This window comes from Syngnathus leptorhynchus, chromosome 21, assembly GCF_054491065.1.
Source record: "Syngnathus leptorhynchus isolate UIUO chromosome 21, UIUO_Slep, whole genome shotgun sequence".
Classification (NCBI taxonomy): domain Eukaryota; kingdom Metazoa; phylum Chordata; class Actinopteri; order Syngnathiformes; family Syngnathidae; genus Syngnathus; species Syngnathus leptorhynchus.
The window spans coordinates 734,770-760,872 of NC_141215.1; the positions used below are offsets into that span (position 1 = coordinate 734,770).

At 43.3% G+C, this 26,103-nt stretch overlaps 1 protein-coding gene across 3 annotated transcripts; it reads right to left on the reverse strand.

Moving 5' to 3' along the window:
- Positions 1 to 4,048: 4,048 nt before the first annotated feature.
- Positions 4,049 to 17,818, reverse strand: LOC147039976 (uncharacterized). Of its 3 annotated transcripts, none has more exons than XM_085902663.1 (7): positions 17,613 to 17,818; positions 16,866 to 17,481; positions 12,705 to 13,062; positions 8,367 to 8,511; positions 8,147 to 8,295; positions 7,924 to 8,063; positions 4,049 to 6,449 (listed from the first exon to the last, which is right to left on the reverse strand). In XM_085902663.1, the coding sequence occupies exons 2-7, from the start codon at positions 16,879 to 16,881 to the stop codon at positions 6,298 to 6,300; spliced, it is 960 nt and encodes a 319-aa protein (XP_085758789.1). In that variant the 5' UTR covers positions 16,882 to 17,481; positions 17,613 to 17,818; the 3' UTR covers positions 4,049 to 6,297. The 3 variants fall into 3 exon arrangements, with proteins under 3 accessions (XP_085758789.1, XP_085758788.1, XP_085758790.1); XM_085902662.1 differs by lacking the exons at positions 16,866 to 17,481; positions 17,613 to 17,818 and adding exons at positions 13,144 to 13,252; positions 13,947 to 14,374; XM_085902664.1 differs by lacking the exons at positions 16,866 to 17,481; positions 17,613 to 17,818 and adding an exon at positions 13,144 to 13,404 and having other exon boundaries at positions 12,705 to 12,818; positions 12,918 to 13,062.
- Positions 17,819 to 26,103: the final 8,285 nt, after the last annotated feature.

Genomic DNA, 26,103 nt, shown 5'->3' on the forward strand with positions numbered 1-26,103 from the left:
GCTGTCTTCACTTTAAAAAGAACTGAACAATTTACAGTATGATTATGATAGAGAAACAAAAGAGATTTAAAGCATAAAAGAACAAAACAATCATTAATCAAAATTCAATGATTATAAAGTAGAAGTTTAATGAAAAGCAAGAAAAATAATTACAAGTCTCGATTGTTCGAACAATCCAACAATAATTTTACTCACCAATTTCGGTAGAGCAAAAATTATTCACTCTCGAAGTTCTCTCGATTGCAAAACTCTCAAATAGTAAAAACAAAAGTAAGAGGCAAGAGGTCTACTTCACACACCTTGCCTCCAGGTCGCCATTGTAAATGAGAAAATGTTCTCAATTGGCTTACCTGGTAAAACATTGAATAAGAATAAATAAAAAAATAGTGTTTGGTGGAAAAGTCGAGTGATCAGTTCTCCTTGTTCCACAAATCCAAATTCTGTTTAAAAGAATCGGCTGGCCCAAAAGAGGGAGAGGACAACGCCCTAAAAATGGCTCCTCTCTGCTGCACCGAGGTCCACATCTCCTAGCCTGTCTTTAAGCTTAAAATTTTACTAAATCCAATTCGAAGACTTTAGAAATTCATCTTTGTAGATTTTGGTCTAATCTCAAAACGAATGAAAAATCTATCTTCGTCTAATCCGCGTCCTAGGCCCACGGGCAGCAGCCCGCAGGGGCAAACCCCTGACGGGGAGAGCCCACCGGGCGAGAGAGAGCTCTGTTCTTTGTCAAAATGAACCGTTTATACGCTTCCGTACGTGGGTCCAAATGCCAGTTTGGTCACGTACCAGTTTTCCCATCACGTCCCATACCTGTCTTTTCCAGGATTGATTCTAAAATAGCCTTCTCCGACCGGATGAGGTGACCATTTTCTCAGGGATACAATCATTTTCTCTGGGATGCGTCATCCTGTTTCCGGCTTCCAAATTTTCCGATGCTCAATTTAGCATGCGATGTCCATCAACTTGTGTCAGCATGACATTTGCAATTGGCCCTCTCTCTTACTTGTGTTCCATCAAACAACACTTCCCCCTCCCTCGTCCCTCTCAATACATTCATGTATAAGTGGCATATCAATGTTACATACATGTTTAATATTGATTAAACATCGTGACAATAATAACACATACTTTCACAATAGTAAAAAAAAAGGCAAAAAAGTCAAAGTCCGCTTTATTGTCAATTTCTCCACATGCCAAGGCACACAAAGAGATCGAAATTACGTTTCCCACCGTCCCACGGTGACTAGACACAGTACACAACACTCACATCAAATAGCACAAAGAGTAAAAAGGAACAGACAAGAGCAACGAATAAGTAATAAGCAAATAACCCAAATAAATCAATAGACAAATAAGAGCAGTAAAATGGAGCAAGCGCGCCAATAGCAGACAGCCAGATCATAGCGCAAAAGAACAACACATAAACAACTTAACACATAATCACAACTATGATCGTGGGTTCTCCTAGTTGAGCAGATTAAGATACTCGAGCTGTTTCAAAATATATTTTGACAAACTGGTGACCTCTAGGTCAAGCTCAAGCGTCTTCCACCAACAGCATCTCTGTCAAGCCCTTGTCCTTACTCAACTCTTAATACATTCATGTGAAAATGAAACATCAGTGCTATGATGCTGCTCAAGTTGCTAATAACGATATAATATGGCAAAGCAGAATAAAATAAAGTATATTGCAGATTACTCTAACTGTAACATGTCTCAATCTCATCAGCATGGGCTTCTCTAGTTAGCAAATTAGAATATTCAAGCTGTTTCAAAGTATATTATAGCAAAACAAAATAATATAAAATATTATTCAATATTTAAAATAATATTTTATAATATAACATATTCCAAAATTGTGTGTTGCTGTGCCGCAGAACAAGTCTTCACTTTGTCTTTGACTTTGTCAAGTCTTCACAACATTTACCATGTTAGGTCAATCTGACTTTGGCACCATCTTCTGGTGAAATTTGGAACGGGAATGGAGGTTGACTGGTTCAACCAACAACCCCCCCTTTACCAGTTTAACAATAGTTAATTTTAAAGAACAAACCTTTAAGTAACCCTTACTCAGGCCCCCTCCTTCAGGTCTCCCATGTCAAGCCTTGTCACCATCTTCTGGTAAAATTTAGAATTTCATCTGAGCCAATTTGTCTGGGCTAAATCCAATACACATTCATGCGCCATCTTGTACCATCCTATCCACCATGTAACTTGACAAGTATGGTGCGGCTTATTTATGAAAAAAAAACAAAAAAGTTCCGCGAATTTTTGCTCGTGCATCCAATAATCAGGTGAGTTTTATTAGTCCAGAAATTACGGTAGTTCAACTCGACTAGTGATATTATGTTACATGTGGTGTCCCCCAGTGATCGGTGCATGGACCTATAGTTAAGTATGTACATGATTCTGCTTGGTGACATACGTAAATATAACTTTAGTTGGTTGTCATTGTTATGCTGATGATGCCCAATTACATATGCCATTAAAAATTACAAATCCATGGCATTGTACTCTTGAGGCATGGCTCGCTGAGATTAAACAATAGATGTCTCTCATTTTCCTATTTCTTCACCCAGATAAAACTGAGATGTTGATAATTAGCCCTGCTCGTCATCAGCACCTATTGAAAGACACTGTAAATCTTGATGAATGTACTGTTACCTACAGTGATTCTGTAATTAATCTCAGATATATAATATCAAACTCTCTCATTTCAAAAACCGATTAACATAACTACAACTGTGTTTTTCTCCTCCACAATATTGCTAAGATTTGAGTGATTCGATGCTTTCAACCGTGATACAGAATTGTTTATACATGCGTTTGTTACGTCACGCCTTGATTAATGTAGTGTTTTGTTCTCTGGTCTTTCTATGGCTAGTAATAAAAGTTTAGTTAGTGCAAAATGCTGCAGCTAGACTGCTCACACGGATGAGAAAGTTTGATCATATTACCCAGATACTAGCCATCTTGCATTGGCTCCCGGTCCAGTTAAGATGTGACTTTAAGGTTCTTTTACTAACCTATTAAACTTTGCATGGCTTAGCATTTCGTATCTCGTCGACCTATTTGCACGCCTTACGTTCCGTCCCAAATCTTTGTTCACAAAACGATGATCTTTTAGCGATCCCAAGGGCAAAAAGAGCATTTTTTTATTTGGGCTCCAGAGCGATGGAATGCTTTACCAATAGATATCAAACCTGCTATCTCAGTAGAAGCATACACGATTAAAAACACATTACTATGCTACGGCCTTTAATTTAACTGTACACACTCAGCCTTTCCAAGATGGCGGCGCGTGCACACGCGGCGACCTCTCTCTGTCCCAACCGATCGGTGGTTTGTTCATTTAAGTGTTTGTCCAACAGTTTTACTTGTTCGTCTAGTCTTACCACGCCGTGCTACAAGTACAGCAGGCAGGTTCTGCTCGACATCGGCGAAAGCGAGTTTTGCGGCGTTCTGAACTTTGAAACAGAGACATTGAAGGCACTCTGACTACTCCAGCCTGAAACAACGCCGGACTCGTCTGCTACTCCTTCCCCGGATAGAAAGCGTCGGAAGCAGTGTGCGAGGAGGCAGAAGAGGGGCAAACGCGGAGGCGTCCGGGCCAGGCTAGCGGCCAACCCAACTCGCCGGCCGTGCCTTTCAATTTTTCTGGCAAAAGTTCGGTCGCTGGACAACAAAATGGATTACATTCGACTGCCGAGATCTACGAACCGGACTGTGAGTAACTGCTGTGTGCTCGTGTTCACTGAGACTTGGTTGAATGTCAACATACCTGTGCCGAAAAATCCTGCTTCTTCCTGCTTCAATGACTACCGCCTCGTGGCACTGACACCCATCATCATGAAGTGCTTTAAGCGGCTTGTCATGGCGCATGTCAGATCCGTTTTCCCCCTCACCATAGACCCCTTCCAGTTTGCATACCGAGCCAAACGGTCCTCTGAGGATGCCATCTGCTCTGCCCTCCACTCTGCCCTCACCCACCTGGAGAACAGAGACTCGTATGTGAGATTGCTGTTTGTGGACTTCAGTTCTCCATTCAACACCATTGTTCCACAGCGTCTCATTTGCAAACTCGACAAGCTGGGCCTCAGTACCTACCTTTGCAACTGGCTACTGGCCTTCCTCTGTCAGAGGCCTCAGGTAGTATGTGTTGACGACAATATCTCCGGCAGCATCACACTGAGCGCCCCAAAGCTGCGTGCTCAGTCCGCTGCACTTCACCCTGCTGATGCATGACTGCACTACAACCTACAGCAGCAACCGCGTGCTGAAATATGCCGACGACACGACTCTGGTGGGTCTCATCAATACAGGTTGGAGGTCGACCTTCTGGCCACGTGGTGCAGGGAGAACAACCTCCTGCTGAACGTCAGCAAGACCAAGGAGATTGTTGTTGACTTCCGGAAGGGTCATACCCAACACCTGCCACTGACAATCGACGGTGCTGTGGTGGAAAAGTGAGCAGCACCAGATTCCTGGGGGTGCACATCCGTGAAGACCTCTCCTGGACCACCAACACTGCGTCGCTGGCAAAGAAAGTTCAGCGCCGCCTGTACTTTCTGCGGAAACTCAGGCGAGCAAATGCTCCTCCTGCCATTGTGACCACATTCTACTGTGGCACCATTGAGAGCGTCCTCTCCAGTTGTATCGCTGTGTGGGGTGGTAGCTGCACTGAATACAACATGAAGGCCCTGCAGCGCATAGTGAACACAGCTAGTAAGATCATTGGTGCTTCACTCCCCTTCCTGAAGGACATTTACACCTCCCATCTCACCCGCAAGGCGACCGCGATTGTGTGTGATGTGAGTCACCCCACTCACCCTTTGTTTGATCTTCTGCCCTTTGGGAAGAGGTACAGAAGCCTGTGCTCCCGCACCATCAGACTCACCAACAGGTTCATACTCCAGGCTGTCAGGATCCTGAACTCTATCCCCCCTCCACCCTTGCCTGCATAACGTCCTGTACTTTTGCGCTATATTCTGGCTGTTTGCTGTATTATTTATTTATTTATTTGGGTTATTTGCTTATTAAATATTCATTGCTCTTATCTATTCATTTTTACTCTTTGTGCTATTTGCTTGTATATATTATGTAATGTGTCTCGTCACCGTGGGATGGTGGGAAACGTAATTTCGATATCTTTGTGTGTCTGAACATGTGAAGAAATTGACAATAAAGCAGACTTTGACCTTCGCGTCCCACCTCTTTGACGTCGGTTATCACACAGTGCTTATTTGCGCATAATAATTTGGCGATAAAGCTTCTTTTTTAAACTGTATGGGTGTGGTGAGTGCTGTATTTGGCTCTTGCTGATACACTGTCACTTTCATATTGACGATTAAGACAAACGAATTAACTGAATGTTGTATTGATTATCCAACTGGGGCTTTATTCCATGCCATTTCAGCAGCTAAAAAATTATGTCACTTTGGTGGAGAGAGAAAAATGATTGATCACTGTAGGTCAGCGCACCAGTTGCACACTGATATACTCATGAATCACCTTCATTTGCACCCTCCGTCTAGTCATTGGTGTGCTCATTAAACCATTTGTCAATCCCATACTGCCCAATATTTCGGACTGGTAACCCTTTGCCTCATTGCCATTATTTTTTGCTGCTCATACGAATTGGGGCAGTCATGTTTCCTGATAAATATACACGCACAAGAAATGTGGAATGTTGGAATATGATGGCATCAACACCTCATACTCCAGGCTGTCAGAATCCTGAACTCTCTCCCCCCTCCACCCTCGGCTGCATAACGTCCTGTACTTTTGCACTATATATTCTGGCTATATTCTGCTGTGTGCACGCTTGCTCCATTTTGCTCCTCTTATTCATTTATTTATTTATTTATTATTCATTGCTCTCATTTATTCGTCGTTTGTGCCTTCTTGTTTTTACTCTTTGTGCTATTTGCTTGTATGTATTGTGTAATGTTCTAGTCACCGTGGGATGGTGGGAAACGTAATTTTGATCTCTTTGTGTGTCTTGACATGAAGAAATTGACAGTAAAGCAGTCTTTGACTTTGACTCTTATTGTCTGTGGATATTGTAATCAGCAGGCAGGAACTGTAAATGATTCAGAAGTTCGTCCGTGAGAGATCAACCAGGGATATTAACAGATACTGTCAGATAATGGAATCTGCATTTTGTGTAAATGTTTAACTCTGTATGATCATTTACATCATAACATCATTTGTACATGAGGCCAACTGTGTGTTGAAAAAAAAAAATAGCAGTGACAAATTGTATTAAAAAAAATACATAAGATGAGAAGGAATTCATCTCAATGCCCTTTTTTGCTGCTGGTTAATCTCCATTGGCTCCATAGATTCCAGGCTGATGCCATTGTACAGTGGCTGCTTGCAGTGGCGCCAAATCACCAGGACAAGGCGGATGATGTATAGCAACACCGCAGCTGCTAGCAGCACAACTACAAGTAGGAGGAATTACAGGTCATCATACCTCAGAATCATAAATTTAAATGTTTTAGCACATGCTCATATGATAATAATAATATCAGTGATATTATGGCGGATGAAAACATTTTATTATTATTATTAATAATAATAATAACAATAATAAAGCTGTGAGGAGCTATGTATAAAGGGCACCCGCATTCCTGGCAACGTTGGGGTACTTGGCACATTGGGATGCTGGATCATCTGAATTTGAATTTTGTGAAAATGTACATCAGAAAGTACATTAAATTAAAAGATAAATATTGGATAAAATATTACCTTTATTTAAGGGCAAAAGTGTGGCAAAATGTAAAAGGAAATAAAAAATGGCAGAATTCCTGTTGAGTTTAGAGTAGGGTTCCAGAGACATTTTATAGTTTGGGTTGTTGCATATATACTCTAAATCTGGATAGATTTTGGTGAAACTGTCAACCGGGAGTGTTTTGTTTAAAATGTGCAAAAGGCACGAAAATACATTTTTTTCAATTCACACAAAAAACTCATACAATAATGATTATTTCCCTAAGTGTGATGTGTAAGTTTTGTATGTTTTCTCAAATGTGAAGACCATCAAAATCAACGTAGTTTTCTTTGCAAATGCCGTGTTGCCACGGCAACAGTGTTGGCCAAAATGAAAAACTTTGCATTTTGTATCTTGAACATCTCTAGTTGATGCCAAATAAAAAGTTTTGCTTTTCTTTGTCTTGAACATTTTAAAATCTCTCGGAGGTATTTAATGTGTGACTTCTATAGAGGCCAAAAATGCAGTCAAATTTTAAAGCATATCCAAAATGGCTGACCGACATTTTTAGATCCAGTAAAAGGCTTCAAGAGACTTTAGGGTGTTAGGTAAACACTGCCATCAAATATTCGTAGATCTAGGTGAAACGTACAACTAGCGCTGTTCAGTTGAAATTTTGTCGGGGCACACTGCCGTGTCTGTCGTGGTGAAGAACAAGATGTCAGATACAAGCGGCCGTAATGCATTTCCTCTGCAGGGTCCGGGCTCTCACCTAGAGAGAATCTCGGTCATCCACGAGGGCATCTTGTTAGGATGCCTCCTGGACTTCTCCCTGGTGAGGTGTTCGGGGCATGTGCTGGGAGGTAGGCCCTGGGTACGACCCAGGACATGCAGAAGAGACTATGTCTTTCTGCTGGCTTGGGAATGCCTTGGGATGTCTCAGGTAGAGCTGGCCCACCATGCATATTTTTGCAATGTGGGATTAAACCAAAGTACCCAGTGGAAACCCACGAAGGCACGGAGATAACATGCAGACCCTACATAGGAAACCCGAAGCCTAAATCACATCATGCACCTCTGAAGTGCGAGGTGGACACAGTGCGCCACCATTCCAGAAATGTACATATTACAGCATTTCTTTCCCCCAGATGGGCACGTAACGCGTAATAAATGTAATGTTGAGTAATTGTGAAACACTGTCTTACCAATGAAGATGCCACTACGGCTTGGGGATTCAGCAATGTAGTTTTTATCAAGATTTCCTGCCAGTGCCCAGATAACAACTGGGTAGTCAATGAGGACGTAGCGCATGTGCTTGTCAAGGAATACATTCTGCAGGAAAAACCTAAAAGAATTTTTAAAATCCTTTTTGAAGAACATAAAGAAAAAAGACATAGTATGTGGTGTGTTTGTGTATATCATGCCTACCAAGCAAGCAGCAAGAAAGTCAAAATACAATAGCACACTGTGGCAGCATTTGTGGGAGATACATTTGCTGTATAGGTCAGCACAATGGCCAAGTTGATGAGCGTGGCAATGGTTGTCCATGTTGTGTAGATCATCACACCATTTTGAACCTGGAGTCATATGAGAATGTCACGTTCAGTGATTTACCTTTATGAATGTGATCGATGTAGATTCCACAAACCAGTATGCGAATGAGCAACAGGTCCACTTTGTGGTATTCCTTGAGCCAGGCTCCATAAACATGAAGACCATGACAGGCAAAAGATATCATGCCATAGTTTGTGCCAGCAACCAGAATTAGGAAAACAAGCGCGGCAATCATCCACCTTTGGAAATGTGTCAAAAACATGTAATCAGAACAAATGTTCAATTCTAATGTCAAACATTCAATACTTCACTAAAATGCTTTGACTCGCATATGAATGTAAGTGACATTCTGTTCTTAACATGTTGTTGATCCACTCTTCGTAGCTATAAAAGCTTCAACTGTTCTGGAAAGGCTTTTCACAAAGTTTAGGAGTATGTAATATATATGAATATTTTAACATTCTTCCAGAAAGGTGTTTGTGAGGTCACACACTGATGTTGAACTGATGTTGAACAAGAAGGCCAGCTCGAAGTCTGATCCAAATCAGACAAAATATGTGCTTTTTGGTTGAGGTCAGGATTTAGTTCAGGATAGTCAAATTCAGCCACACAAAACTCTTATTCATGTCTTTATGTACCCTTTGTGCACTGGTGCAGTCTCATTGGAACATGAACAGAGCATCCCATAACTTTCTGACAAAGTTATTTTCATTGGAACTAATAGGAACTCACAATTTTGGAAAATTCCATGCTCTCTATATGATGGAAAATTCAATGCTCTCAACTTTGTGGGAACAATTCTTGTGGGAACAATTCCAATGTGACTGCATCAATGCACAATACAAGATCCATAAAGATATGGATGGATAGATGAAAAAATGAACTTGACTGACCTGCACAGACTCTTGATCTCAAGTCGAAAGAAAACCTCTCGGATTAATTATAACACAGATTGAGACCCAGGTCCTCTCGTCCAACATCAGTGTAACCTCACTAATACACTTAAGGACGAATGGTCAAAAATTCCCTTAAAATGACTTAAATATTGTGGAAAGCAACTTTGTGGAAGGCCAAAGCTGAAGCTGTTTTTCTGCAAAGATGGACCAACACTGTATTTAACCCCACGGATTAAGAATTGTTGTCACTTCGATTTATATGTAGCAAAGGTTAGGTAATAATGGAAATGTATGTTACAAAATGATGTTACACAAATATGTTGTACCTTTTTAATCAACACTTATAACTGGTTAGCAGTTGTACTAAACTGAAAAAAACATATGGAACTTGCTTGAAACGAATGAAATTACAAGATGTGTTGGATAACACTTGCTGTATATAAACATTATAACCCCTTTGCTGTGCAGACTAAATGCAGACTAAAGTAATTTGGATAATTCAATGATTGTTTGACCTATGATAGAGGTCACATACTAAAAATTATCACTTTGAGTTTGTTGCACCCTAAAAAATAAATTGATTGTTGCGCCGTCTACAAATTTTACCAAGGTCCATCAAAAATTGAAGACATACAGCCCAATACCTACAAAAAGTCTCTGGGGCTCTACTCTACACTCAACAAGAAGTCGGCCATTTTCTGTTTCCTATGCGATTTTGCCTCACTTTTGGCCTTTTATTGAGGTCATTTTCTTTCAAAGTGTCTTTTAATCTCATGTAGTTCATTTTTAAAAAAAATCTACAAAAAACTCCTACAAAAAGTCTCTTGGAACTATAATCCAACAGAAAGTCCGTTTTTTTAATTTACTGTGAAATTTAACGTAGCTTTGATTTTAAAACCTGCGGTAACATGATCTAATCCTGTCAAAGTTTCGCACATTTGATAACAGTCTATCTAGGCTTGAAGACATCCATGCACTTATTTTTCATTATAGTGATTGCACCCCCTGCTGGCCACAGGAAATAAGTATTTTGTTCTTTGATGTATTTATGATAGCGGGTTAACCATCCATCCATCCATCCATCCATCCATCCATCCATCCATCCATCCATCCATCCATTTTCTAAACAGCAGTCATCGGGCAGTAGGCGGGGGTCACCCTGAACTGGTTGCCATCACACAGAGACGAACAATCATCGCACTCACACCCACGGGCAATTTGAAGTGCTCAATCGGCCTACCAACCATGTTTTTGGGATGTGGGAGGAAACCCATGCGGGCACGGGGAGAACATGCAAACTCACCAGAGGTGGAATTGAACCCGCACCTCCTAATTGTGAGGCGGACGTGCTAATCAGTGCCGAGCCGATGGAGGTTGACGCGACCTACTTACTGTTTTCTAGGAAGAGTTTTGGTTTTCATGACGCTAAAACACTAAGCTTGTGAGTTTTTGCGATATGCTGTTGCCCTGGGAATGATTTGCCCAGGAAACCATTGTTGAGTTATTGGATCTAAACATACATGAACATTCATGAAACTTTGTACACACATCAGGGCTGAAAAAAATCATCAATATTAGTTTAAGGTACGGTTTAAAGAAAAATGGCTCTGTGCTGCCCCCTACACATTTTTAATGAAGCAGCCCTGGTTGTACGTTTAACTTATGACAGACCGGGAAATTTGGGAATTTTTTAGAGGTCATTTAAATTTGTAAGTAACAAAGACATACTTTGATCTGTACTTTAGCTCTAGTTGTTTTGTTTGTTTTGTTACAAATGTTTTTGTTAGAATAGGCCTCTCTGGCACATGTGATTAGCTAGATAGCTTGAGCTATGCCGTTATATTGCTGTAACCCTTCTTCTGCTTTATTAGCTTTCTCTTATCTATGACACTCTGCACATATGTAGAAGTCGCTCTCAGTTGAGACTACAAGGTCACACATTATCGCACAGGCTAGGCAGAGTCGCCTCCTTGCAGGAGGGCGGCCCAGAGTAGTATAAGAGCAGAAACCCTCGTGGTCAGGGTTAGACCTTCTTCCGCATCCAGCAGAGAAGGCTCCACAGCTGTGTCTCGATCATTCCGGCATACATTAAATAGTTAAACTGCGAAGGCTGACTCTTGGTAATTACTGTTAGCATAGCAAGCATTAAAGATAAAGAACTGGGAACAAACCTAACATTTTCAATGGTCGGTCTAGATAACTGTATTTTTTTTTTTTTATTATGCATGAACATAAAGGGTCATATTCTTCATACTGCTACTTTCACACCCTAACTAGCCTACTCAACATCTGTCTGTCCATCCGTCTATCCATCCATCCATCCAATTTCAACACCGCTTATCCTGTTCAGCGTCACAGGGGGTGCTGGAGTTTATCCCAGATGACGTTGGTGAAAGGCAGACTATGCCCCAAACTGGTGTTGCGGGGCATATAACTAATCACACCCACATACCGCCACTGAGAGGGAACCAATCTCACGCTGCCCAAACACAAATCAGCTACACCATCAGTAACTTCAGCCTACTCAACTTGGAGTTTTAAATTTCAATGTTTTATCTTCATGTCAAATCCCTTTTTCAAATCAATGACTCCACTATTTGTACATATACTTTATTTATTAATGTCATTTGCGGTTCTGATTTGATATTTTTATTAATGCTAAAATTGTACCTCTTTTAGTTCAATAACCAAACCAACTCTCATTCAATTATTAATTGCTTTCAATCAAAATTTTGAACATTTATTCCTCAGGGAAAAGTGACAGCAATTTTGTAATTTTCATAACTGGATTTTTAAGCTTCCTGATTCAAAGAGTGAATATTGGTTGTTTTATTTGCTCTGGAAAAAACCCTTTTATGAATAGAAATGTATAGAAATAGAAGATTGTACTCAGTATATATATATATTGTATAACACAGATGTTCAATTACAGTATGCAATCAATAGTAAGTTTAGCATTTTTATATGGAGTCCATTACAATCAGATTGTCTATTTTGTTGTTGTTTTCATACATCTAGAAGTATTTTATTCTACTTCACCTTGCCGTAAAATGTTGACTGTTACTCTTTTTCAGCAATTTTTCTTTGTCCCTGAGTTTGTTAAATATTGTTTGCCACTGATAAAAAAAATTGATTTGTTGAACACTTCATCCATGTTCATTATTGTGTTGTTGTTGATAAAACCGTTTGGTAAGTACTTTGATGTGGATTTTCTCCCTATTACATTGTTTAAAAATGTTCATAATGATTTTAATAATGCTCCTTTTTTTGGTTGTCTATATAGGTTGGTTAATCGGTTTATAAAGAACCACCGCAATGTATAAACAACTTTGTATGTTTTCTTGTAAGCTGTGGTTTTTAGGCTTTTGTACATTTGTTTTGGTGAACCTTTTTAGAATTATTTTACATGTCTGTTTAAATATATTTATAATCAGAGTGACATGAACATGAAAAAAGCACATTGTAACTTGCATATGTAGTATCATCAACAACATCTTGTAAGTCAGTTCATGTAATTGCACATTATAAAAGCATACGCTCGGTCCCAAACAAGCAGCCAGGCGATATTGAAGCACAGATTGAGACACCAGCAAATAAAGAATCCGTAGGGCAAGACTGGGGGACTGCAGTAAACATAGCCATAAGCATTCCTGTGAGAAACACAAAATATTAAGAACATCAACAACAAATGTTTACGATAGTGAAGACAAGATGGCCTTTTGGTAAATAAATTATTGAAATGTTTGTACTTTCTGAAAAGGTTAGTCAGGAAGTAGATTATCACGAATGTCAACCACACGTAGATAACACTCCAGATACTGAAGGTCCATCCCGACGGGGTGACCTCCGTCACGAAAACATCAGACACGTTGCCTGTGGTGGTACTGAAGGGGCCTGTACAGATTAGAGGTGCAGTGTTCATCAAATGTAACTATCACATGAGCTTTATCCTACGACGTGTTTGCTTTTGCTTACCCACTCCCATAACAGAAAGAGCGTTGACCACCAAACTGACACCATAGATCACGACAGACAACAATATGGCAACAAGGCGCCCAGTATTGTGTTTCCCCATTGTTGGCAACTGCTTCGAAATAAAATACACGTTACCAGTGTTGGGAAAGTTTATTTACTTCTGAAAGTAGTTCAAAGTTCACGTCACAATTTTTAATGCACTTCCTCAGTTCATAGTTCATATACTGTATGTGTGTGTGTGTGTGTGTGTGTGTGTGTGTGTGTGCGTGCGTGCGTGCGTGCGTGTGTATGTATATATTTGTATATACAGTACATGTATGTATGTGTGTGCGTGAGTATATATATATATATATATATATATATATATATATATATATATATATATATATATATATATATTAATTTAACGTTTATTTACCCAGGCAAACAATTAAGAACAAGTTCTTATTTACAACTGCGGCCTGACCCAAAGAACAATGGCACTTTCAGGGGAATGGGGGATGGAGTACAATAAATAAATAAATACATAAAACAAGGTTATATAAATACACAATCAAAAATAAAGAACAACAACCAAGAACAATAAAACTATACAATATAACAACATATCTAAACTAACAGCTGCGAGAGTTGGTTAAAACTTGTTGCAATTTTGTTTGAAAATTGCAAATGTCAATGTGATGACAGTAAATCTAAGGGTATTTTGCATAGTATTCCAATCATAAGCTGCAGAGAAATGGAAGGAGTTTCGACCGAAAACTGTACGTACTTTGGGTATGGTAAATTTAATAAGATTATTGGACCTTAGATTGCAGGAACAATGATGACGGTGCAGGAGGGAGGAGAGCTAGGGAGGTGACATCGAGTATGGATTTGTAAATGAGGTGAAACCAGTGGTGAAGTCGTCGGGTGTGGAGTGATGTCCAATCAATTTATACAAATCACAGTGGTGAGTGGAGAAGTGCGCACCTGTGGCAAAGCGAATAGCGGAGTGATGAAGAGGGTCCAGCATATTGAGAGTGGAGTGGGATGTGTTAGGGTTGATAGATTAGTTTGATCATATGCTTATGTTGGAATGTAATCTGTAATAATTAACATAACTTGTCCTGTCTTAACAAAGTGCTAAAATCCTTTAAACTGATTGACCAACTGCAGAGGAAGCAATCAGAGGTGTTCTGTTTACTCAACATCGTAAAACACCCCCTGCTGTGACCCCCTGAGAGGCCAGGGATTCACCCCCACCTTGGCCACTCTCACCCTCACCCTTCTTCCCTCAATAAATACTCTCTTGCATAAATCCAAAGTCAGAGTCTGTTCGAACATTGCTGTACCTACAGTAACGGACTGGCTCTCCACTTGCAAGTGCTTAAAGGGCATACTGTCTCTCGTGTGGTTCTTGCAAAATAAGTTAGAGTCAGAACATCTCTAACAGGATCCCATCCTAAAGATGGTTTCGCCATAATCAAAAATGGGCAGGATGGTCATTTTGACAAGAGTGTGTCTAGCTGCACGGGTGAAGGAGGCCTTATTGCGATAGAGGAACCTAAAACGAGATTTGACTTTTGACTGTAGGTGTTTTATGTGGGTAGTGAAGGAAAGGGACGAGTCCAACCATAAACCAAGATATTTGTAACAATTTACAAACTCAAGTTCAGTGCCATCTGCACAAAATATTTTAGGGGTATTGTTGGGAGCACGACACTGGTTAAAAAATATGTATTTGATTTTCTTAGTGTTAAGAAGGAGAAGGAGATTATGGAAATGTTGTTCAACGGAGGTGAAGCTAAGTTGTAATGAGGATGCTGCAGAATGGAGAGAAGGACCTTCAGAGTATAAAATAGTATCATCAGCATAAAGGTGGATCTTGAACTGCCGACATACTTAACTACATCATTAATGTAAACGGAGAACAGCAATGGGTTTAGGATTGAGCCTTGAGAAACCCCTTAGGAGATGGTGAGAGAGTCAGAAAGAAAATTTTCCAATTTAATTTGCTGGAGTCTATTATTTAGGTAGCTGGCAAACCAATCACATGGATGTGATGACAAGCCAATAAAAGAGAGCCTCTGCAGAATGGATGACGGAGTCAAAGGCTTTAGTTAGGTCAATGAAGGCAGCAATACAAATCTGCTTGGAATCCAGGGAAGTAATGATATCGTCTAGGACCTTCAAAGTAGCTGTCGTGCATCCATAGCCAGGCCGGAACCCAGACTGCAGTTCGGACTGGATGTTATTTGAGGCCAAAAAAAGACTGGGCTGTTAGTGGACCAGTTTTTCTAAGACCTTGGCCAAGCAGGGCAGGATGGAAATAGGTCTATAACAGTTGGAGTCAGACTGTTTTATAGTTATATATATATATATATACATATATATACATATATATACACACACACACACACACCGTAATTTTCGGACTATAAGTCGCTCCTGAGTATAAGTCGCACCAGCCATAAAATGCACAATAAAGTGGAAAAAAAACATATAAATCGCATCGGAGTATAACTCGCACTTTTGGGGCAAATTTATTTGTCAAAATCCAGCACCAAAAACAGACATGAACCAGCAGCAACAGGCTAAACGATACGGTATGCTAACGTGACATATACACAAACAAGGAGCTGAGAACGCGCCTGACGTAACATTCAGAGTTATTCAAGTAAGTATTACATAAATACTTATCAAACCATCAGTGTCACTCCAAATCATTAAATCCATCAATCAAATTCCTCGTTCATTAAATCCATCGATTGTGCTTTATGTAAACAATGCTGTGTATGCTCCCCATATGCTGACGTCGGACCCGTTGTAAGTTGCAATTCTAATTATTCCACAGACCCATATAATGATATATAAAGTATATTTCAAATAACTATCATATTACAACAATATTATCAAACCATCTGTGTCACTCCAAATCATTAAATCCATCGATCAAATTCCTCGTTCTTTGTCAACAACGCCGCGCGTGCGCTGCAGAGATTTAGTATATAACTATATTGTAGCGTTAACAAAGTACCAGGAAAGATGTGGGTTTATGTAACAACAATATTATCAAACCATCTGTGTCACTCCAAATTTTGAAATCCATCGATCAAATTCCTCCTTTATGTCAACAACGCCGCGCACGCGCGCCGCACTGATCTAGTATATTACTATATTGGAGCGTTAACAAAGTACCAGTAAAGACGTGGGTTTATATAACAACAATATTATATAATCATCTGTGTCACTCCAAATTATTAGATCCATCGATCAAATTCCTCTCCTTTATGTCAACAACGCCGCGCGCGCGCTGCACAGATCTAGTTTATAACTATATTGTAGCGTTACCAAAGTACCAGGAAAGAAGTGGGTTTGGTAAACGGCTCTTTATTTAACAAAACAAGAGTTCAACGAGCCAACAACTACTAAACTTCCAGCCAAGAAGGTGGAAGAGAGCTCCATAGAATAGTGCGCAAAAGCCAACAACTAATAAACTTCCAGCCAAGGAGGTGGAAGAGAGCTCCATAGAATAGTGCGCAAAAGCCATGTCCGAGCCCCATCCACCATCCCCGGACAGCCACCTGGCCGAGCGCCGGCCCCCGATTTCCATCCACGGAGGTGAAAGAGAGCTCCCGTCGAGAAGGACCGGGCGTGCGTAAAAGCCATAATAGTTTTTCAAACCTTCTGTGTCACTCCAAATCATTAAATCCTTCAAACTCTTCGTACTCTGTGTCACTTACAAACAAAGCCGCTCATGATGCCGGTAGTACGTGGGGCCCTTCGTCATCTTCGTCATCCCGTGATCGAATCTTTGTCCTTTATGTAAACAACCGCCGTGCCACTGATATCCCTTGTAATTCAAATTTCAGCAATCCCTTGCTACATCGCGGTTCGTTTATCTCGATTTCCCTTTTTTTTTTTTTTTTGGGAATTTAGAAAATTTGTGAAAAAAAAATCACATAAAAGTTGCTCCTGAGAATAACTCGACCCCCCCACCAAACTATGAAAAAAAATGTGAGTCGTCACCTTATCGTGGTGGAGGGGTTTGCGTGCCCGTAGTATCTAGGAGCCATGTTGTCTGGGGCTTCATGCCCCTGGTAGGGTCATCCATTGCAAAAGGGTCCTAGGTGAGGGGCCAGACAAAGCACGGCTCAGAAGACCCCTTATGACGAAAAAGGCAAATGGACCTAGTTTTCCCCCGTCCAGACGCAGGTCACCGGGGCCCCTCTCTGGAGCCAGGCCTGGAGGTGGGGCTCGAAGGTGAGCGCCTGGTGGCCGGGCCTTCGCCCATGGGGCCCGGCCGGGAATAGCCCGAACAGAAAACGTGGGTCCCCCTCCCATGGGCTGGCTCACCACCTGTAGGAGGGGCCAAAGGGGTCGGATGAAAAGTGAGCTGTGCGGGGAGAACCTTGGCGGTCCTCCCCGGCTGCAGAGGCTGGCTCTAGGGACATGGAATGTCCCCTGTCAGGAAGAGCTTCAACTCCCACCTCCGGCAGAGATTTTTTCCACGTCCCGGGGGAGGAGGGGGACATTGAGTCCGAGTGGCCCATGTTCCGCGCCTCCATTGTTGAGTCAGCCGACTGGAGCTGTGGCCAGGTCGTTGGTGCCTGTCGTGGATGCCGTCAAGCTGAAGGAGTCCTATTAGCCGTTTTGGCCTGCGGGACTCCGGAGGCAGCTGACAGGTACCGGATGGCCAAGCAGAACACGGCTTCAGCGGTTGCTGATGCAAAAACCCGGGCGTGGGAGGAGTTTGGCGAGGCGAGGAGAATGACTCCCAGACGGCTTTGAAGAAATTCTGGTCCACCATCCGGCGTCTTAGGAGAGGGAAGCAATTTCCCTAAACTGTATACAGTGTAGATGGTGTGCTGCTGGCCTCGACTCGGGACGTCGTGAGTCGGTGGGGAGAATACTTCGAAGACCTCCTCAATTCCACTGACACGCCTTCCATTGTGGAAGCAGGGTCTGGAGACTCTGAGGCGGACTTTTCAATCTCCGGGGTCAAAGTCACTGAGGTAGTTAAAAAAACTCCTCGGTGGCAGGGCCCCGGGGGTGGATGAAATCCGCCCGGAGTTCTTAAAGGCTCTGGATGTTGTGGGGCTGTCATGGCTGACATGGCTATAGCATTGCGTGGTCATCGGGGACGGTGCCTCTGGATTGGCAAACTGGGGTGGTGGTACCACTCTTTAAGAAGGGGGACCGGAGGGTGTGTTCACCTCTCACATGTCTAGCTATTCATCTTCTTTCCTTCCTCATCCCACCCCCACTTCTCTTTCCTGCTTCCAATTTCCCTCTGCTGCTGATCTATCCAAACTCATTCGAAATTTAAAGCCATCTACATGTCAACTTGACCCTCTGCCTACTCCTCTGGTTTTAGCCTCCCTCCCCTCTCTGCTCCCCTTGATTACTGCTATTATCAATTCTTCCCTCACCTCTGGTTCTGTCCCTCTATCTCTCAAATCTGCTACAGTTACCCCGATTATTAAAAAAACAGGTTTAGATCCCAATATTCTCAGTAACTTCCGTCCCATCTCCAACCTGCCATTTCTCTCCAAAATTCTCGAAAAAGTGGTTGCATCTCAGATTCACACCCACCTCACTAATAATAATCTATACGAACAGTTCCAGTCTGGTTTTCGCCCTCGACACAGTACAGAAACAGTCCTTATTAAAATCACTAATGATCTCCTGATTGCAGCCGACTCTGGTCTCATATCCATACTCATTCTTCTTGATTTAAGTGCAGCTTTCGACACTATCTCTCACTCCATCCTCTTAGAAAGACTAGCCGCTATTGGACTGGTTGACACACCCCTGCACTGGTTTCACTCTTATCTTTCTGGCCGTTCTCAATTTATCCAGTTAAAATCTTTCACGTCTCACCCCTCCCCCGTGTCCTCTGGTGTTCCCCAGGGTTCTGTCCTTGGTCCCCTCCTATTTATCATTTATCTCCTCCCACTTGGTCAGATTTTCCGTAAACATAACATTAATTTTCACTGTTACGCGGACGACACCCAGCTCTATATCTCTTCAAAACCCCCTTTCAGCCTTACAACCTCCTCTCTCAGTACGTGCCTTCAAGAAATAAAATCCTGGTTCACCTCAAACTTCCTTAAACTAAACAGCGACAAAACTGAGGTAATCCTTATAGGTTCCAAAGCTTCTCTCAATAAACAACCCTGTTTTACTCTCACCATTGACACCGCCTCGGTTTCCCCTTCCCCTCAGACAAAGAGTCTGGGTGTCGTCCTTGATTGCAACCTATCATTCAGCACCCACATAAACAACACTATCCATTCCGCTTATTTTCACCTCCGTAACATTAATCGCCTCCGCTCATCACTCACCCATCCAGCGCTGCTATCTTAGTCCACTCACTTGTCACCTCTCGCTTAGATTACTGCTATTTTAGTCCACTCACTTGTCACCTCTCGCTTAGATTACTGCAACTCCATTCTTTTTGGTCTCCCTCAAAAACTCCTCCATAAATTGCAACTGGTCCAGAATGCTACTGCTCGCATTGTCACTGGAACCACTGTCTACCATCATATCACTCCCGTTCTACACCAACTGCACTGGCTCCCCATAAAACAGCGCATTGATTATAAAATTCTCCTTCACACATTCAAGGCCATCCATAACCTTGCTCCTCCATACCTGTCTGACCTCCTTCATGTACACAGTCCTACCCGGTCTCTCAGGTCTGCCTCCAGTATCACCCTCACTGTCCCCTCATTTCATCTGTCAACTATGGGGGCCAGAGCCTTCAGTTGCTCTGCCCCTCGCCTCTGGAATTCCCTCCCCCCGGACATCAGAAACATTGACTCCATCGAACTTTTTAAATCTCACCTCAAAACCCACCTGTTTAGGCAGGCATTTGTCTAAGTTTATTTGCTCTGCTCAATAGGTCTCTTTGCTTTTAGACTTCTCTTCTTTTAATTGTGTCGATTTTATGTGTGTTCGGCGACCTTGAGTCCCGTGAAAGGCGCCATACAAATAAAATGTATTATTATTATTATTATAATACATGTGTGTGTGTGTGTGCGTGCGTGCGTACGTGTGTAACATATGTAGATGTAGCTAAAGTATATATACTGTGAATATGTTTCTACAACTCTTATTACAACAACGTTTTATTACAAGGTACATGTATACATACTGTAATTACGTTGTTAGAACTCTTAATGTCATATTTTTTTCGAACTAGGTACAATATTGCCAATATGTTTTTAGAACTCTAATTATTAGAACAATTTTTTTTTATAAAAGGTACAAGTGTACGCACTGCATTTGTGTGGGCACTCCCTGCCTTCTGCTGGCATGTGGGCAACTTTTGTGCCATAGTTTCTCAATTTAGAAATTTTATTTTGGATTTTTGTTTTTGGAAGAAAAATCCGCGATGTACTGAAGAGGCGGTAAATGAACCGTGATGAAGCGAGGGATTAATAGTATAACCTAATGGATTAAAGTGCATGTGTTACATGTGCATTCATATATTTTACTTGTTTAACTTGCAAGGCAACCGACATTCATAAGCGAGAACTAATATTTTGTGTGCATACACACTGAACTTTAGACGATATTAGAAGTAAACATTCTGAATGGTTGGATAAGGAAGGGGACATGATCTTTTGGAAGGCCAAAAATGATAGCAAATCCATCCATCCATTTTCTGTACCGCTTTGTCCCCACGGGGGTCGCGGGCGTGCTGGAGCCTATCCCCGCAGTCATTGGGCAGTAGGCGGGGGACACCCTGAACCGGTTGCCAGCCAATCACTGGCACACAGAGACGAACAACCATCCGCACTCACACCTAGGGGCAATTTGGAGTGCTCAATCGGCCTACCAAGCATGTTTTTGGGATGTGGAAGGAAACCGGAGTGCCTGGAGGAAACCCACGTGGGCTCGGGGAGAAAATGCAAACTCCACACAGGGAGGGTCGGAGGTGGAATCAAACCGGCATCCTCCTAACTGTGAGGCGGACGTGCTAATCAGTGCGCCACCGAGGCGCTTGATAGCAAATAAATTTCAGAAATGTGGCGTGTGCTGTTTTAGCTGTATGTTTACAGGGACCAGCCAAGATATCTGGAGCAGAGGTGCATGTTGACAGAAAGCCATCGCCTAGGAGATAAGAGGTGCGTGACGGACAGCTCCTACCCCGAGAGAAACAACACTGTTTTTTAGTTTTGTGACCTTGACAGGCAAATACAATCATGAGGACCACAGGAATTAGACACCGGCTTTTCTGACTCAGCTCGTACGCGAGAGTAAGTCATGGCAGAAAGAAAGTGGTCAAGCGCTGTAACCCTTTTCTTGAATTCATGAAATCAATAACAAATCACGTCAAATTCAACCCAGCTTGTGTGAGTATGGCTTTACGTATTGTGTTAGTGTGAATACCTTCCTTAAACAAAGGGAAAATGAACATGCATTGAGTAAGTTGGGCATAGTCAATTGGTATGTTATATGCCGCGGGGTGCAATTGGCGCATTCCCTTTGAATTTTCCATCAAGCTAATAATCTGAATCAGGCGTATTGGAAGAATGAAATGTGTAAAACAAGAAGGTTATCGGCCCCCGAGGACCAGACTTTGACACCAGTGCCTTAGTGAGATAACAACGCCTACACACAATACCTACGTTAATCATTAGCATTGCCCATCTGACTTATGTAGGTGGTTTTGATTAAAGCAATTCCATCGTAGAAGTTCAACCTACGTTAACCATTACCATTCCCATCTGTCTTGTATAGGTGCTTTAGATTAAAGCAATTTTATAGTAGAAGTTCAACAAGTATTGGCCCTAAAATTTGATTGAGATGTGTGACAAACATGGTGAGCCCCAGGAAGGCAGCAGGCCCCAATTGAGTACTGGAACCCACTGAAATGTTCATCTCAATCTTCAAACACTCCCTGTCTCTGAGCACCATTGAGGCCTGCTAAAAACCTTAACCTTCTTCCCCATTCCCAAAAGAAAATAGTGGCTAGACTCACTTGTCCCACTTCATTCAATGCTAATAAAGGCGGTTGTGATTCTAATCCTTATTGTTGAAACAAAAATGTATTGAAATATATTGTAATTAATTTGTCATAATTGATCACATTTCTATCGAACTGTTAAATAATTTATTTACTAAATAATAAATTGTTCACATAATAAATAACACACCATCTTAAACAGCAAAATTTAATCTAGCTAGCTAGCTAGCTATTATAAGAGACAACCCTTGATACAGTACTTCTGACAGAACAGCACGAAATGCATGTTGAAAATAATATTAAATTGTCACACAAAAGATGTCAAGTCAAACAAAGCATACCTTTCGCCGTCCCTACTTTGGGCTTGTACTGTAGTGCAGATAGCAGATGGTCTATTTTATGGATGAGCTTGTTTATGACCATGGCAAAAGTCACATGTACCTTACATATCTGCAACTCACTCATAAAAGGGTTGTCAAACATAGCATACCGACCTTTTCATCTTCCATCATTATATATCACTCATTAAAGTTGATTGATGAGGACGATAGTGGATATACCTGAATTAACATAATTGTGTTTAAACAAGTAACAAAAATCCAGGCAAACTTTAGCCACCTGGGTTTATTGGGGGGAAAAAAACACTATTAAAAGTTGATAAATCAATCTCAATGATTATTTTGCTAAATGGGAAACTTCTGTAGGGTTGTTTTTTTGGGCGGGGTGATTGTCCCACAGTGAGGTTACTTTTGTTTTTGTAGCAATGATTTAGGCCCTAGTAGCAAATGTAAGAGTCCTAGTTGTACGTTTCACCATGACCTATGAAAATTTGGTCATATAAAAATGTATTTTTGATGGCAAAAATGTTTTAGATATTTGATCACTTGGGGAAACAGCAACATTTTCCCATTTGACAACCTATTTACAAATTTGGTGTCACGTTTGGAAATGGAGCCCAAATGCAGCTTGGACCAGGGTTTATTGAGGGAAAAGGGAGTTGGATGGGAGGATGAAGGGACAACGGGCAAACTAACATGACTTTCTAACAAAACAACGGGACTGACAGGGCTGGCTAACAGACACAGAGAAGAAAGACAGAGACATGAACAGAAAGTCATGAACGACGAGAATAATCCGACAGGGGAGTTAGAGGCAGACAGGATTTAAATACGTGACGAGAGGCAGGTGACTTTGATTACACTGATCGTGGGCAGACACAGGAGAGGAGGGGCGAGTACACAGAGACGCGGACAGAAACCATGAACACATGGACATGTAGAACGATGACCGGAGACGAGTCGTGACAGCAACCCCCACCCCACAAGGGACGGCTCCCGACGTCCCAAAAACCAAACCCCGGAAGCGCACCAGTCTCAACGACCCCGACTGTTCTGTGGCAGAGTCCCAGCTGGCCGCAACACAGTCTGAACCGCGCACAGCGGCAAACGGGGAAACTCGGGAACAGAACCGCCCTCGGTGGAAACTTGGGAACAGAACCGCCCTTGGCGGAAACTCGGAAACACAACCACAATCGGCGGAAACTCGGGAACAGAACAGCAATCGGCGGCATACAAGGAGTCAGAGCCACAATCAGCGGCATTCGGGGAGTCAGAACTGCAATCGGCGGCATTCAGGAGGTGGTGCTGTGCGCAGCGGCAGGAGTCACCACGCGTTGCAGCAGTGGGAACGGGGTCCGGGATGATGGCGGGTCCGGCACAGCTGGCAAGTGGTCCGGTGACGGCTGCAGGTCCGGCGTTGCTGGCACGAAGTCCAGCGACAGCCGCGGTTCCAGCAACGCTGGGGTGGGGCCTGATGGCGGCCACGAGTCTGATGGCACCAGGAGGAACTCCAATGGCGCCCGCGGGTCTGGCATCGCTGGAGCAAAGTCAAAGCCAGGGCGGCCAAATGCAGCTTGGACCAGGGTTTATTGAGGGAAAAGGGCGTTGGAAGGGAGGATGAAAGGACAACTAACATGACTTCCTCACAAAACAATAACTGGACTGACCAACCAACAGGGCTGGCTAACAGACGCAGAACAGAAAGACAGACATGGATAGAAAGTTATGAACGATGAGAATAATCTGACAGGGGAGTGAGACAGGATTTAAATTCGCGACAGGTAACGAGAGGCAGGTGACTGTGATTACGCTGATCGTGGGATGACACAGGAGGGGCGAGTACACAGAGACATCGACAGAAACCATGACAACATGTACATGTAGTAGGACGACAGGGGACGAGTCGTGACATTTGTGGCTATCTACAGAGATGTTTGCGCATGTGTGCTCACATGCGTGTGCATGTTTTGCTATTTACAAGGGATGTATTTGTGCGTCGCTGTATCCCGCATCAGAATATTCGTCAGATGACAGCGATTCATCAGAACTGCGGCACAAAAAGAACTGCCACTCACTAAGTGTCTGCCCGAGCCGGTGGCTTTTAGAGCGGACTTCCGTGTCGGTCACGTACTCATAGCCACCTCCTTGAAATTCACTTTATCATCTTGCTCTTCCCACCTCCGTGAATCGTCACCTTATCGTGGTGGAGGGGTTTGTGTGCCCCTATGATCCTAGGAGCCATGTTGTTTGGGGCTTCATGCCCCTGATAGGGTCACCCATGGCAGAAGGGTCCTAGGTGAGGGGCCAGACAAAGCACTGCTCAGAAGACCCCTTATGACGAGTAAAATATATGGACCTAGTATTCCCTCGCCCGGACGCGGGTCACCGAGGCCCCTCTCTGGAGCCAGGCCTGGAGGTGGGGCTCGAAGGCGAGCGCCTGGTGGCCGGGCCTTTGCCCATGGGGTCCGGTCGGGGATAGCCCAAACAGAAAACGTGGGTCCCCCTTCCCATGAGCTCACCACCTGTAGGAGGGGCCAAAGGGGTCGGGTGCAAAGTGAGCTGGGCGGCGGCCAAAGGCGGGGACCTTGGCGGTCCGATCCCCGGCTGCAGAGGCTGGCTCTAGGGACATGGAATGTCACCTCTCTGGCTGGAAAGGAGCCCGAGCTGGTGTGTGAGGCAGAAAAGTTCCGACTAGACATAGTCGGACTTGCCTCCACACATAGTTTGGGCTCTGGTACAAGCTCTCCCGAGAGGGGCTGGACTCTTCCACCCTGAAGTTGCCCACAGTGAGAGGTGTCGAGCAGGTGTTGGCATACTTATTGCCCCCCGGCTGGGCGCCTGCACATTGGGGTTCACCCCGGTGAGCGAGAGGGTAGCCTCCCTCCGCCTTCGGGTGGGGGGACGGGTTCTGACTGTTGTTTGTGTCTATGCACCGAACGGCAGCTCAGCGTAACCACCCTTCTTGGAGTCCCTGGAGGAAGTGTTGGAGAGCGCTCCTTCTGGGGACTCCATCGTTCTACTGGGTGACTTCAATGCTCACGTGGGCAATGACAGTGAGACCTGGAAGGGCGTGATTGGGAGGATCGGCCCCCCCGATCTGAACCTGAGCGGTGTTCTATTATTGGACTTCTGTGCTCGACTTGGATTTTCTATAATGAACACCATGTTCAAGCATAAGGGTGTCCATGTGTGCACTTGGCACCAGGACACCCTAGGCCGCAGTTCGTTGATCGACCTTGTAGTCGTGTCATCGGATTTCCGGCCGCATGTTTTGGACACTCGGGTAAAGAGAGGGGCGGAGCTGTCAACTGATCACCACCTGGTGGTGGGTTGGCTCCGATGGTGGGGGAAGATGCCGGTCCGACCTGGCAGACCCAAACGCTCTGTGAGGGTCTGCTGGGAACATCTGGCAGAATCCCCTGTCAGGAAGAGCTTCAACTCCCACCTCCGGCAGAGCTTTTCCCACGTCCCGGGGGAGGCGGGGGACATTGAGTCCGAGTGGACCTTATTCCGCGCCTCCATTGTTGAGGCAGCCGACCGGAGCTGTGGCCGTAAGGTTGTTGGTGCCTGTCGTGGCGGCAATCCCCGAACCCGCTGGTGGACACCGGCGGTAAGGGATGCCGTCAAGCTGAAGAAGGAGTCCTATAGGGCCTTTTTGGCCTGCGG